At 35.6% G+C, this 15,048-nt stretch overlaps 1 protein-coding gene across 10 annotated transcripts in view; it reads right to left on the reverse strand.

Moving 5' to 3' along the window:
- Window positions 1-8,545: 8,545 nt before the first annotated feature.
- Window positions 8,546-15,048, reverse strand: part of LOC116431092 (BTB/POZ domain-containing protein 7) — a 31,752-nt gene continuing 25,249 nt past the window's right edge. For all 10 annotated transcript variants that reach the window (XM_031986034.2, XM_031986040.2, XM_031986038.2 and 7 more), the window contains 2 exons: window positions 12,859-13,071; window positions 8,546-10,348 (listed from right to left, as the gene is read on the reverse strand). In XM_031986034.2, the coding sequence (XP_031841894.1) occupies window positions 10,061-10,348; window positions 12,859-13,071 (501 nt within the window). In that variant the 3' untranslated portion in view covers window positions 8,546-10,060. The remainder of the gene's footprint in view (window positions 10,349-12,858; window positions 13,072-15,048) is intronic.

Genomic DNA, 15,048 nt, shown 5'->3' on the forward strand with positions numbered 1-15,048 from the left:
TCACTTCCTGTCAGCTCGCACTTTCAGCCGCACCCTGTGTGACTTTCTTGGGACCATTTCCAGTGACCTGTTAAGCAATGTGTACGCACGGTATTGGGTGTAAGTCGCCAAACGTGTTTCCAGCAGCGGAAAAGTGGTCTTAATTAATGGATATGGGTTACACATTTGAAAAATGTTTCCTATTGGTATCACCTGCGAGGCCGGGGCCACCCGAATCTATTCTGATCAAGCAGTTGCGACTTGCTCCCGCAGTAGACATCTACCGTATGACAAAACGCCACAGGCGTTTTGACAAGTTGTCACTTACATTGGAATAGACAGTGTCACAACGTAACGGTGAGATAAAGACAGGTGTGATTCCGGAATTTTTTGTTGGAGAAGGAACCATAGTGGATACAAAAATCACAACTGATAAGTAAGTAGATTTTTACTCGATAGATGTAAAAGTAGAGGGAATGACTGTCATCGAGTAGAATGGAAAATAATAATCAATAGTAAAGTGCATTTGTCAATTTTACAACTGGAAGTAGGATAATTGTACATGAAAATATTAATCGAAGGTATGCATTGAGATTCTTTGACTTGAAACCTCTGTTAAGTGAAATTATAATCTCATCGTTTTGGTGAAATTGAAATTTTTAATCTCTTTTCCAACTTGTGAATGAATTCACAACCGATAATTAATACTATGATTTAGCAATACTGTTCAGATATTTCAGTGAAAAATACATGTGACTATGGTATAGGAGTTACGACTGACAATAACGATGTTTAAATATTATGTAACATGTATAAATGTGGAAATAAATGAAAGGAAATTAACCCTTTGCACTGGAAGCTTCCTCTCACTAATATTACCAGCAATTCGGAATTTTAATAGAAAAAGCATATTAACATATAAATAAATGCTATGCGCATGAAAAGAGAAGTCATAGACATATTTTATTGTTTATCATAGATTATAGATGTAAATCTTATAATGTATTTAAAGAAAAGATTTTACATTTCGCAAATTTTAAATGGCTCTGTTCCAGAGCCCCCGAGTTCAAAGGGTTAAATAAAAATGTGAAGTATAATCGGCAATCGGTGATCGATTGTATCAGTAGCTAAGACACATTCACAGGCTTTTGATCCCGAGCGACAGCGTCGAACAAAAACAAACCGAAAAAGAGTTAATCGGTGGGTGTTAATCAACGCGACAACAGAATCTCGGGGATGAATAATTACTGGCTCAGGGTCGAAAAAGCTGGTGATCGCGTTTCAGCGAAAATTCTACCGACGAAACGACGTGTCGTTTATCATTGATTTTATCTGTAAACGTAACCCCTTTTTACCGAGACATATACAATTACACACCTTCAGAACCGCTTACCCCCAGCGTTTCTTTCGCGAGGAACGAAAGGAAGACGCGTTTTTCCGTATCGTTCGATCCGTTTCCAACGATATACGAGAATCTCAGAAGGCAATGCGATTAATTTCATCGTTTGATATTTCCTGAGTTTCGTAATACTTTAACACGTTCACTGTTACGAGAATTTCTAGCGTTTTATATGATAATTCTTATTTTTTAATAATAAAGGGAAATAGTATTGTAAATAATTATTAATGATTTGATATCACAGTAGTCATATTACACGATTATCTAGCTACTTATGTTATTAAATATTTTTAACAACAATCTTTTTGTTGCAATTTTTTAATAACAAAGGAAAATAGTATTGAAAGTAATTATTAATGATTTAATATCACAGTAGTCATGTTACACGATTATCTAGCTACTTATGTTATTAAATATTTTTGACATCAATCGTTTTATTGCAATTGTTCTTCAGTAATTTAGAAACGGTCATTGATGACCACCGTGGCAGTCAATGTGTTAATGAAAATGTTTGACCATCAGTTCGTAGAGTTATTCTTTTGTAGCGAAGAAAAGGAACTATTATTGATACCTTAATATTATTGATATTATTGACGCCTTAACACATTTCCAACGACACACGAGAATCTCAGAAGCCAATACGATTAATTTCATCTTTTGATGCAAAGATTGATATAGAATATACCTTTAAATCTGTTCTGTTTCTTAATAAATTATTCATTACAAAGTAGTTGTATCGATCATAGTTGAAAAATAAATAAATTTTTTGTACCATGCCCCAATTTCTAAAATTCTTATGCCATCCTATGTAACATATATATAATTTTTAATATTACATTATGATATTTTTATAATACTTATTATAATATTCTTTTTATTTTGTTTACGTGCGTAAATATTGCGAAATATATGAAGTGACGTTTCAAATTTCAAAATGCCCCCTTAAGAATCATTGAAAAAATTAAAAAAAGAAATCGTTAAACGTTGGCTGACGCTTCGACTCTCGGTCTTTCCTTCGCCATCACTCGCGTCGTCCTTTTCTACGCCCGCCATGTTGAAATCTTCGTTTCATGGGGTCAAATCGATTCTACTTACCTGTTCATAATTGCAACACTCGGGTCTCGATGAGTGTTGCAATTATCCAACGTTCATCGTACTCGACCGAAGCCTCGATCGGCCGTACGACGATTCTTTTTTAGCCGCTTTCGCTCACGTGACCCCAAGTGCTTTTTTTTAAGCATCTCCCCATCGCGATGACGTTAATGCTACGCTAACGTTACGTCGGTCGCGTTAGTGAAGTTCGCATGCACACCGTTTACGCTTGCCACCGCTGATGTATCTGCGTTTCAAATCAAAATTCCTTGCCAGGTTAATGAGGAAGGTTCATCAGATAACGGGCCGCTTATTTTTAAAATGACTGCCTTAATTGTTTGGACGGTGCTCTTTTGGCGACTGAGAGGATTCTCGAAAATTTTAGTTGGATTTTGAGGAACATTGAATTTGTCTGATAACGGGGATTCATAGATTAGTGATTTAGTTAAGTTCAGCTTGTATTTGTAATCGTGAATCGTGAATTATACATTATAATTATGAATTTGAATGGTAATGAATTAAAAAATGAAGTAGATCTATCTAATAATAATGTATACTAAATTTATAAATAACATTAATGTTAGATACTAGGTTTGTTAAACCTCTAAGAATGCTTGTATATTTTTTTGTTGTTTATAACGTTTCATTATTTTTGTCTGTTCAGTTAAGTTCAATTTGTAATAATAATCGTGAACCGTGAATTATACATTGTAATTATGGACTTGAATGGTAATAAATGAAAAAATGAAGTAGATCTATCTAATAATAATGTATACTAGATTTATAAATAATATTAATGTTAGAAAATAATGTTAAATATTGAATTTGTTAAAATTCCGTTGTAACGATGCTTTTATATTATTTTATGGCTTACAATGTTTTATTATTTTCATCTGTTCCATCGACAGGGCACTTTTAAAAATTTTTAATAATCTAGGGATTTTGTATTCAAATTTTTCAGAACGGTAAAAACATTTTGTTTTAAAATTTTCAAATCGGTTCGTTATATTCTCGGTTTTAATTAATTAGAAGTAGTTAACGATTTAATACAGTAGAAAACACTTCTGATACCAATAGTAAAGGAAAAATGAAAATACTTAGAACTGTGGACATAAGAGTGACCTATAAATGTTGAGTCGGCGAGATCAGAGGCATAAATACTAAATCATAAAGGCGTAGAATCAGATTAAGGAATGAGGAATTACATCAACGTGAAAAGATCGCCCACAATATACGATAAGTCTTATCAGCGAGCGTAAGAATTAAAATGGAGAATTGGAGCGTAACCGGTCTCCGCGATTCAATGCAAGAAACCTTACGTTCGGCCGTCTAGAGTAAATTCAATTATTTGTCCATTGCATTTTTTCCCTCGACTGTGTTCCATCTTTTTTATTAAAACTCATCTACCGATCGATCACTGGGGGAAACTTTTTGTTCGCGTTGTTCTTAACCCCTTGACCGACGATTTATTTCGTAACTATACCACCAAGCCTTACTTTGTCATGAATAATTCACTAGAAACAAAGAGGAACTTCATGTTCCTCTATATCCAAGTTTACTTTAAAATATAATACTCGATAACAAAAATATAACAGTTAATTTGGACTCAACAGAAATAAATAAATCTCAATTTTCGTTAGGATTTCAGTTTTCTTTAATTATATTAGGTTAAGTGATATTAATGATATTATGGAAACATGAATATTTTTATTTTAACCCTTTGCTGTACAATATCACGCCAGACTCAAGAGGAAGATATCGAATTGAAATTAACAGAAATAAATAAATCTCAATTTTCATTAGGATTTCAGTTTTCTTTAATTATATTAGGTTAAGTGGTATTAATGACATTATGGAAACATAAATATTTTTTTATTTTAACGCTTTGCTGTACAATATCATATCAGACTCAAGAGGAAGAAATCAAATAGAAATGAACAGAAACAAATAAATCTCAATTTTCTTAATTTCAATTTGATATCTTCCCCTCGAGTGTGACACGATATTGTATAGCAAAGGGTTAAAATGAAAAACATTCATGTTTCCATAATGTTATTAATATCACTTAAGCTGATATAATTAAAGAAAACTGAAATATTAACGAAAATTTGTTGTAACAATGTAACCATTAAAACACAATTGGTTAATGTGAAAAATTAAAAATCAATTCTGCGTTAATACTTTATGAATTAATTCAATTCTAAGTGAAATTAATTTATACAATGAATTCTAAAAGTATTGACTGAGAAGAATAATAAGGTGAGGATCACCGAAACAATTAGTCTAGAGTAATTATCGATTTCTCGTCTCGAGAGATCAGATTAATGTAACAAGTAATGCTATATACACGGTGACGTAGTTATGTACGAAAACTTCGCACTGGTTACAATGGAAATTAGGATGCTAAGTGGAAGCTTTTAGACGAAGCAATTGAAACACTTGACAACTATTGTCTGTATAATCTGAGGCAGACGGATCTACTTGACTGACCTACTTGGCTGATGCAGAACTACTTAACCTCTTGACGACCACCCCTCTACCTTGTGCAGAATACGCGTATCGCACGTGTCGATGATTTTAATAACAACTAATAACTGCAAGACGAACATGATTTACCATTTAATTACCTTAACCGAAATTCTTTTAGAAAATCAGAGGTGCACTAACTGCGATAAACATTTTTAATTCTCCAATTACCTACAAACTCTCTAAAAGAATGTTTGCCTGTTAATAAAATTATTTATAGTATATGAATTAACCATTCCCACTCGACAGTTTTCCACTAGAAATTTGCAATATTTCTCAATCAGATATAAACGACGTTCTTCAACGCTATCAAACGGAAGAACGTACGTAAATTAAGAAACATAGCTATTTCATTTCAATATTTTGCATTTCGATACATTGTACGAAGCATAGTGTTATATATAATATTATAATTTTGATATATCAAATCTAGTGATGATTGAGAGTCACCTCTCGATCGGGTTAATAATTATATTTAATGTAGAGTTAGAGTAAATTATGTGTTTTACAATGTTCAAACCCTTGCCTTACGAGTTTTTTCGTAATTAGTTAATAATTAATAATTAGCTTCGTAAATGTAAAATATTCAGAAGAGAAATGTTATATTTAATTTTGACTTGAAACATATTGCGTACCGGAAACGAGAAATCTCGTTTTTATATAAAGACACTTAGCTGTGCAACTTCGCTAATTACCACAGCATTGAAAAAAAATATGTTTTTAAAATATGTGTTAATATGTGTAATAGTTAAAAATATGTGTTAATATTGATTAAATTCAGTTTCAGAATTTGATCAGTCCCAGTCGATATTGTAAGGTGAGAAATTTAATAACACTATTTCCATATGTTCCTGTACGGAAATTTGTATCCGCAGTTTATTTCTAAATCAAATCTGTTTTCTTGTTTTATTTACGGTTACCGGGAACACGGGAAATCCATGTTTCTCAGGGTTCCGTGAAACGCGTGTGTACCTCAAGTAATAAATGGACTATTTATTTTGACGTTTATGTGCACTCATGAATGCAATTTGCATCTAGTTTCAGCTGTACGGTTTTAACTATGTATCTCGTTTGGAAGGCTTTCAGAATATTGATTCGGACGCTCGGGGAATTATCAGTTTAATTATAAAGTTTGAAAGTTTAAGACGTTTAAGAGTTTTACGAATAAACAGTATTGACGGTTTAAAAGCAACGGTGCTTTTCGGTTACTTCATAAACATTTTTCATTAATTTGATGGGGAAAGTTTCGAAAATTATAGCAGCGTGTTAAATGGTGAATACGGGACTTAGGAGTTTCATTTTAGAGATTAGAATTGGAAACATCATCTTTAGGCGTTAGGGTTAGACAGTTAATTGGTAAAATTTAGAAGTTAGTCTCGTCGGTAATAAGTTTCGTTTCAGTTCGAAGTACGTATCGTTTGATCATAGTTCTGTGGAAGTGCTGTATAGCGTAATGAGATTTTAAAAAGTTCAGATCAGACTTTCCAGATCGCTCTTCCTGAAGCTTATACAATTTTCACGCTCACAGCGCGCAACCTTTCAGCAAGGAAATGTAGGAAGATCTAATCATTTAGTGTGCTTCGAAAGAAGGTTACTTAAAGGTGGCATTTTAATGGGAGCACGTAAAAATGTCGGAGGTTTGAGTGGCAATTTATTATAAATACACGGCTAGGCAGGCATATGTAAACAGTTAGTCTCAATGAAAAGTTCTTTATTCAATTTCATCAATTTTCAGTGAATTCCTCACTCAAACTAGAAATCTTCAATTTTGTGTTCAACAAATGTTTAAAGTTAAAGTTAAAGAAATTTTAGTTGAAGTTAAAAAAATTTAAAGGTATTTAAATTTAAAGTTATTTAAATTGCGGCACTAATTGCGCGTGTATGGGAAAAAATGGAAAACACTTTTCATAAAATAAACTCACTTATATTGCAAAATTAGTAAAAAGCACTTATAATTCACTCAAATTAACACAAATAATTTTTTATGACCCTTTACATGAGTGGTTTGCTTGCGCGATAGCGCTCCTCGGCAGTCAAACGGTTAATACTGAATATTGAACATGAATATTTTTGAATATTCAAATTGTTCATTTTCACAGAGTATTCCAAGTATTCACAACGTGTTCCAATTTTTTAAAAAAGACATTTAGTCAAACTGGCAGTAACAATGAAACAACATCCTGTGAAATAAACCTGGCGAAATGAACCTAGTTCCCACCTTTTTTCCAACATCCATTCCACCATGATAGTAATTGCCTATCCCATCATAAAATAAACGGAGAGAACTGCAGAAGGCTGCAAACTGCCTGATTGGTTGGCAAGATAACCAAACTTCGGTTTCGCTGAGCGACGACTTCAGCAGAAGTGAAGAAAGTCAAAGGCGGGGCTCGCGACACCATTTTAAGTAAACATTTCCGGCATTAGGTTCCGTATAATAAACGAGGAAAGTTTATCAATGTTACTGAGCCATACGCGATTCGAATATCTCGTCAAAAGACGAAATCAATAAATTATATGAATATTTATTTTCGAAGCTATTCGTTAAATGCAACAGGTCGTAAATATTTGAAGGAACTCGGAATTTTATGAAAAATACTCGACTTCCACAGTAATATAATATAAACGATGTAAAATTCTTATTTGGATCAAGTAATTCCTGTAAAGGACCCAGGGGAATTAACTCACTAATCGATTAACAGAGAAATGAAGTAATATATTTGTCGAGTGATCCAGGATAAAATGAAACATTTCAGTAAAATCGATCGTCAAGTTGAATTTCACATTCCTGCGTTTATTCGCAATCAAATTCTTTCGTTGTTTTGCGCGTATTGCGAGCCATGTTCTTTCGTCCGCGATTACCACCGTTGCCGGTAATGTCTTCGACACTTTCCCGGAGACCAGATGTTACGTAAATTAAGATTTCCCTTTTGCAGCGAAATGCACGTTCCATTTACGACGGGAGCCGTATTCAACGGCAATTTACAAAATTACGGAAGACGTACTCCGGTTGACTGAAACTGAACTCGATTCTATTGTGCTTACAACGAACGAACAATGCAGCAGCTAGGAGAGAAACTTATTTAAAACCGTTAAACGATAAATTCAATGAACAGGAACATAACAAAACAAACGAAGTCAAGTTTCACTTGATACGTACTCAGTAAGAACATCCAAAAATAGAAAAGAAACTGACTAATGCGCTGCATGACTCTTACATTAAATGTCCGCCATTTTGCTCGCTTGGTCTTGGGAACCGGGAAGGACAGGAAATAAATCATTCGGTCGAACGTTTCTTTAAAATCATCCAGGTGTAAATTTTCCTCGATAAACGCAAATTTATTTCAAGTGAACGATAGAAATGACGAATGTCACTGTATGCAAGGAGAATCGTTTGAATTATTTACCGTCTACCATTATTATGGCGCGCCCGTCGGCGTCTCCGTTTGCAAAGTAATGAAAAAAAAGGAACGTAATAAAAGAAAAACGAAAAGTTTCCGCGCCGAGTGACACCGGCAGCAACGGCACGGATCAAGACAGAATTGCACGTACTAATATTTAAATAATTTTTATTGAATATCATAGGTAATATGAATTAGCAAAGATCATACCCACAGCGGCATTTTTTTTTTTTTAAATAAAGAACAATACTGCTCACAAAACACTGATCATATATACCTGTACACATTCTGTATGGTCTTTCATTCTTTTTCTTATCCTTATCCTCAGCCTCGCCTCCCTCTTTCTCTCTCCCTCTCTCTCTCTCCCTCTCTCTCTCTCTCTCTCTCTCTCTCTCTCTCTCTCTCTCTCTCTCTCTCTCTCTCTCTCTCTCTCATTCTTTCTCACTCTCATTCGCACACGCTCACGCTCTTCCATTCTCTCTCTCTCTCTCATTCGTGAAACGCCGGCAACATTGTCTAATTTTAACACTTTATATGGTACTTAGAGAGCACGCGGATTCGTGTACATACACTCGCACGCATCGTCCACGCATACACGCATATAAACCACAGCTGCACGCGTATGCACCTAGTTAAGTTACATCTATAATGTGATTGTACCTAATAAGCATGAACTTTCGACGAGGTGCGCCCCCCGATCCCGGCATGATTACAAATACATCCTGGAAACCGTGGGTCCTCTACTTTCGTTAAGCTGCTTTAAATAAAATTTACAACACGGGGCGGTGTGACCCCAGTGTGCGCCCGTTCCGTGGAATTTGTACCCGCGAGTAGTTTCACCTAGACGCAGAAGACTCCGGTTAAGTGCATCCCCGTGTTCACCACGGCGGCTATCGAGAATGGAAACACAATGATGCTGATCATCGGAGGCCGTTGCGCTTCATGCTCAGCGCCGTTTCGAATGATCAGTGGCAGTGAAATTCTACAGATCCTACGGAAAACTGTTCTTTTTACCTTTACAAACTCTTAACAGACGGGAGATCTTCCCTCCGCGCGTATTATATATATATATACAGTAAAGAAATTCGAGTAGCATAATAATATCGTGAGGGTGATGCGGGCCAGACTGCGGACGTTCACGGTAATCCTCGTTTGTACAGTCGAATTTTTGGAAAAATACTGTTCAGTGGGATTGTTACTTCTTGCAGTAGTTACTGTTGGAAGATAAATTCTAACCTAGAACTGTGTTACACTCGCTATTGAACTCTGTAGCTTATTACTCGACGGAACCCTCGATTAGCTATGGTATTGATCCGCAGTCTAGCGATAACTAATATAAGTATACTGTGGTCTCGGCTGGTCTCAACGTTAAAGTATCATCGCTAAATACGGGAGCCCTAACTGCCAATCATATTCAATCGCTGTAGACAAAAGAGCTCGCATAAAGTGTGCACTCTGCTAGCGTTCTTTTACAAAGTAACCGAAGCAAACACTTTATGCAAACGGACACGCGTCCACGGTTGTACCGAACCTAAAACTCTCGCGTGTTTACAGAGCAACCATGGCAGTACACGAAGAGTACACCTGGTGAGTCTACTTTCATTCGGGAAAAGAACTCCTAGTAGGGGTCCAAGTTTACTATACACTTCTTATTTCGTTAGAAATCTTATATATATCTTGGTAAGGCAGTGCCAGCACGGTGGTACATGTACGGTGGAGGAGGCGGTCCAGAGAAATGCCTCTGATGCTGATGTGGCAGCGAGGATCTGTGCGATCCCATGGTTCCACTGGATGGCGATACGTGCTGCAGAAGATGGGAGGTTCCGTCGCCGAGGTCCAGCTCCAGCTCCTGCTCCTCTATCAGCTGCAAGGCTCCAAAGGAGGCTGTTGCCATTGCTACGTCTGGCATCACGCCAGATAACTGTCCATCGCTACAAGAGTTACTTTCTTGTTGCTGAAACGGAAAAGAGTATTTGAAATAACTGCTCTTTATAATTTTCTATTAACATAAGGAGGCTACGTTCAGTGACTTCAATTGCACTGGGTTTATTCTACTCATCAGCTGTCACAAATAACTATCCAAAGATAAATTCATTTCTTCTTTAACGGTGGAGATTGAATCACACGATTGCCATAACATGATTATATACAATAATATAATACATAATATATTGTTATATATATAATATATTATGTGTTATTATATATCATATTTAATATTTAATATTTAATTTAATGTATAAATCATGTTAGGGTAATCGTGTGATTCAATCTCTATCGTTAAAAAAGAAACGAATTTAGCTTTGGATAGTTATTAAATTAAATATTAAATATTAAATACAATATATTATATTATATATATACATAATATATAAATATATATAAATCATATTAGGGTAATCGTGTGATTCAATCACCACCATTAAAAGTCAAATGAATTTATCCTTGAATAGTTATTTGTGATAGCTGATGAGTCGTACAATGACTCTAGACAGATCATTCTAAAATGGCTCGGTGGAATTGAGACCGAGTTAACGCGCGACCCCACAGCGATTTCTGAGAACATTAGGAGTGCAAACGTTTCGAATCTCATAGAGTACTAAGATTACTATTTGAAACTGTGCCATGGATAATTATCCATTACACTGATTTCCTGTATCCTTCACAGATTCACTTAATGTATAATTAATTCGTCAGAAGGCAATCAATCTTGTTTAAATGTCGCAAGATCCTTTTGCCAGTTGCAAAAGCGTTTTCTACCGGTGACAATAAAATAGCGGATCCTTGCAATCTTCTCGCGACTCCGAATCGATTAGGTTTCTTTCGCGTCTCGGATTAAAGTGACCAATTAACCCCATTCTTTCGTTCATTTAATTCTACATCAATTCCTATAGTATCGGATCAACCATTTTTCTATTTTCGTCTTTCCCTCTGTTTGTTCCATTAAACAACATTGCAATCTTTCCCTCTGTTTCTGTTTCTATTAAACAAAAATTGTTGTTCTTCCCTTTGTTTCTGTTTATCAACTATCACTGATACCTTAATATTATTGATATTATTAACACCTTAACACGTTGAATGCCATGGGGTCACCAGTGACCCCCAACCAAATGGAATTATTATACCTCACTCAATTAAACGATGAATACTTGAAAACATTTCCACATTACAAATAATGCTACCCAACACAGTTACATCCAGCTACATCACCGTGCAATAATAACAATAATTCAATCAAATGATATAATATTATATTTTTTTCATTTCGTGTATTTTACCGTCTGAAATCGTGCAACATTCAACCTGTTAAAAACATTCTTTTCTTCCCGTTTGTTCCTGTTTTCACTAAAAGAAATGTGCTGCCTCTCACTTGTTCACTTTTCATTTTGTAACCGATTATTTGACTAGTTACGGTAGGAATTGGTGCATACAACCTGCGTTTAGCGTTAACCTTTAGCAGTTCTACGTCAAGTCAGACTCGACATTCTATTTTATTGCAACCACTACCTGTTTTAACAATTTTTTCTATATTTATTTGTAGCATCACAATTGTACCATTTAAAGGTAACATTTCAATGACTCCCAAATATTCTTGAATAAATAAATAGAGCGTCATATTAAGCTGTAACTGAATGAAGTAACGTCGGCGTGAACCTCAAAGTGAGAAACCAAGAGCATTTCGGACCGCAAAGGGTTAACACGTTTACTGCTACGAGAATTTCTAGTGTTTTGAATAGTAATACTTATTCTTTAATAACAAAGGCGAATGAAAATATTTATTAATGGTTTAGTATCACAGCAGTCATGTTACGCTATGATCTACCTACTTATGTTACTAAATATGTTTATTTAACACATTGAGCGCCGGCCCCGTGAAAACGCAGAATTCTGAGTCTATTGCTTCAGCTCCGGCCCCGCAATAATGCGGATTTCTGGATTTCCGTTAAATTGTATATGACGAATATGCAATTAAAATGTATGATGTTTTGAATATTTTTTTTGGCTACTCATTGATCAGATACAAGCAAATGAGGCCGACGTTTAGGCTAAGTGGCCGATACGTTGCCGGCGCTCAGGCTTTAACCCTTTGAACTCTGTAAGCTTCAATATTGCACCAGTTATAATATTAAATATTTTATTGAATCTTAAAGAAACTACTCTAAAATTATTAGATCTTCCACACATCGAAATTTTGTACTAAGAAGGAAAATAAAAGATCGAAAAAATGTTACAGCATTTCTCATTATTGCTAGGAATACCATGAAAATTCGTTACAGTTGCCAATAGATTACAAAACCATCTGGAGTGCTAAGAGTTAAATGTCTCTTAGGTCGCCGGCGCTCAATGTGTTAAAATCAAGTTTTTTATTGTAATTATTCTTCAGCAATTTAGCAGCTCCGGTCATCAGTGACCACCGTGGCAGTCAACGTGTTAACGACGACGGTTGCACAGGTATTCTCTTACCTCCGCGAGGAGCCTGCAGCTTTCGCCCTCGGTCACTATCGCCGGAAGCTCGTGTCTGTGCGCGCAGGACGACGCCGGCCGCGGGAATGTCATGTTCCTTCCGTAGCACAACGGCGGTGCCGTTCTCGCGTTGATGCCCATGCCCAGTGAATCCATGTCTTCGATATCGGTCAGTCTCTCGTTTTGCTCCTTCACGTTGTACGCGGCCGTGTTCTGCGGAAACCAAGAGAACTTCTGTTTATTAGCAGGCCATCGTCCTCTGTGCCATCCGTTTAGCGTTTAGCACTTCGGGAAAGCAGAAATATAATCGAACCTGTTTTTGTGCGGTAGATAGGGACCGCATAAAAGAAACAGCACGAAAAGGAATGTTCAGAAATTTACGAAATACAATAAAGTGCATTCAAACAAAATAAATAATTAAATTATACATGGAATCATTTTAGAAAAATTCAATTTCTCATACATGGAGAAATTTTCACAATGGATATAATTCACTGCTACTCGTAGTCCAAAATGCGCTTTTTGTGATGAACTGGTTCGAAGTCGGTTTCGTCATTTGAAGAACATCGTTGGAATTCATATACCGCATAAAAAGAATCGCACAAATAAAAATCGCATAGAAAGGGACCGCACAAAAACAGGTTTGACTGTAGATGAAAGAAAGTTGTAAAGTACTTCTAACGCAGAAAATAAAATTACATCCAATTCGTCAGTTCTTTTTTATTACAAATGGTTGCTTAGTGTTACCGACTATTCGATAAATTATTAGTGTTCTTGAATAGTCAGTACTGTAAACGAACAGGACGAATGTTCATTGTAAAGGATTAATATATTCCTAAATTTGTGTTTAACGTTGACTGTCACGAGAATTTCGAGCGTTTTATTATAGTAAGATTTATTCCTTTATAATAGAGAAAAATACTATTAAATATAATTATTAATATTTTGGTTGTACAGTATATATATATATATATACCACGGTACCACTGTGGCAGTCAACGTGTTAATAACAGGAATTCAATTGTAATTAATATAATAGATACAATTTTACTATAATAAAGTTGATAATATTTCATTTGATAAGCAATTATTAGCAATATAATAATGATATCATTAATGTAATTATATCAGTGCAGTAATTATTAAAATCTCATTATTCAATTCATATAATATTAATGTTTTACTGTGCAATATTAAAGTAGCCTAACCAAAGTTACCAAATTTCGTTACTAAATGTATTTCTTTAGAACGGAAGCTCAATTTGAATCTTGTGAAATTACGAATCTCTGACGTAACGAGTATGTTCTGCGACTGATCAGATTTCATCGTTTTAAATGGTCGAATGTCCGTTGATCAGAGGTCAATATCGATTTAAAGCTACCGAACGTTTGTTCCGTTGGCCATTAGCATTTGGAGCGACCGGCGCGCAGTTCCTAAACATAGCCACCCTCTTTCGGCGCGCCCTTCCTATGACCAGTCCAGCCCCGATTACGAAAATCATCGCGTCAACGCGCGCTGCGACAACACCTCCGGCCGAAACGGCCAGCATTATTCGGAACAAAGCGTGGAACGCTGTCCACGACAAAACTAGAATTCTAACGAGGCAACATGACCAAAGCCCTTCAAGCTGGGAGCAAAACTCCGCCAATGCTTAACGAACTCCGTTAACTAGACGTTCGAGACAAGCCGCGACACCCACCACTGCGAACCATTATCGTGACCGCAATCACGGTCAAATTTAAAATATCCTTACTACAGATTGTGCCTTTATTTCAATTGTTTCGCGTGATTTGTTGTTTGTATCGTTTCTTACGTATTCAACCCGTTGCATTCGATTTAACCCCTTGTCTTGTGATTTCTTTCTGGACTGTGATCGATCTAACTACTTCGTTATTAATGATTCATTGAAAATAAGAGAAAATTCCAATCTTATCCTATGTCAACGCGTGCTCTAAGGTATAATCGTTGATAACAGAGGAATAATGTGTAACTTGCATCCAAACAAACTAAATAATATATGTGTTTATTAAATTCTTACCAAATTTCAGAATCTTTCACAAATCGGCTTCATAATTGAAATACTCACATAATTCATTTCAATACTGAACAATTCTGAAGTCAATTTCACTCGTCGGGTAGTGTTAAACGGGTGAAAACGCAGAATCATCAATCGAATTTTTCAACCAGCCG

Source organism: Nomia melanderi, chromosome 1 (assembly GCF_051020985.1).
Source record: "Nomia melanderi isolate GNS246 chromosome 1, iyNomMela1, whole genome shotgun sequence".
NCBI lineage: Eukaryota > Metazoa > Arthropoda > Insecta > Hymenoptera > Halictidae > Nomia > Nomia melanderi.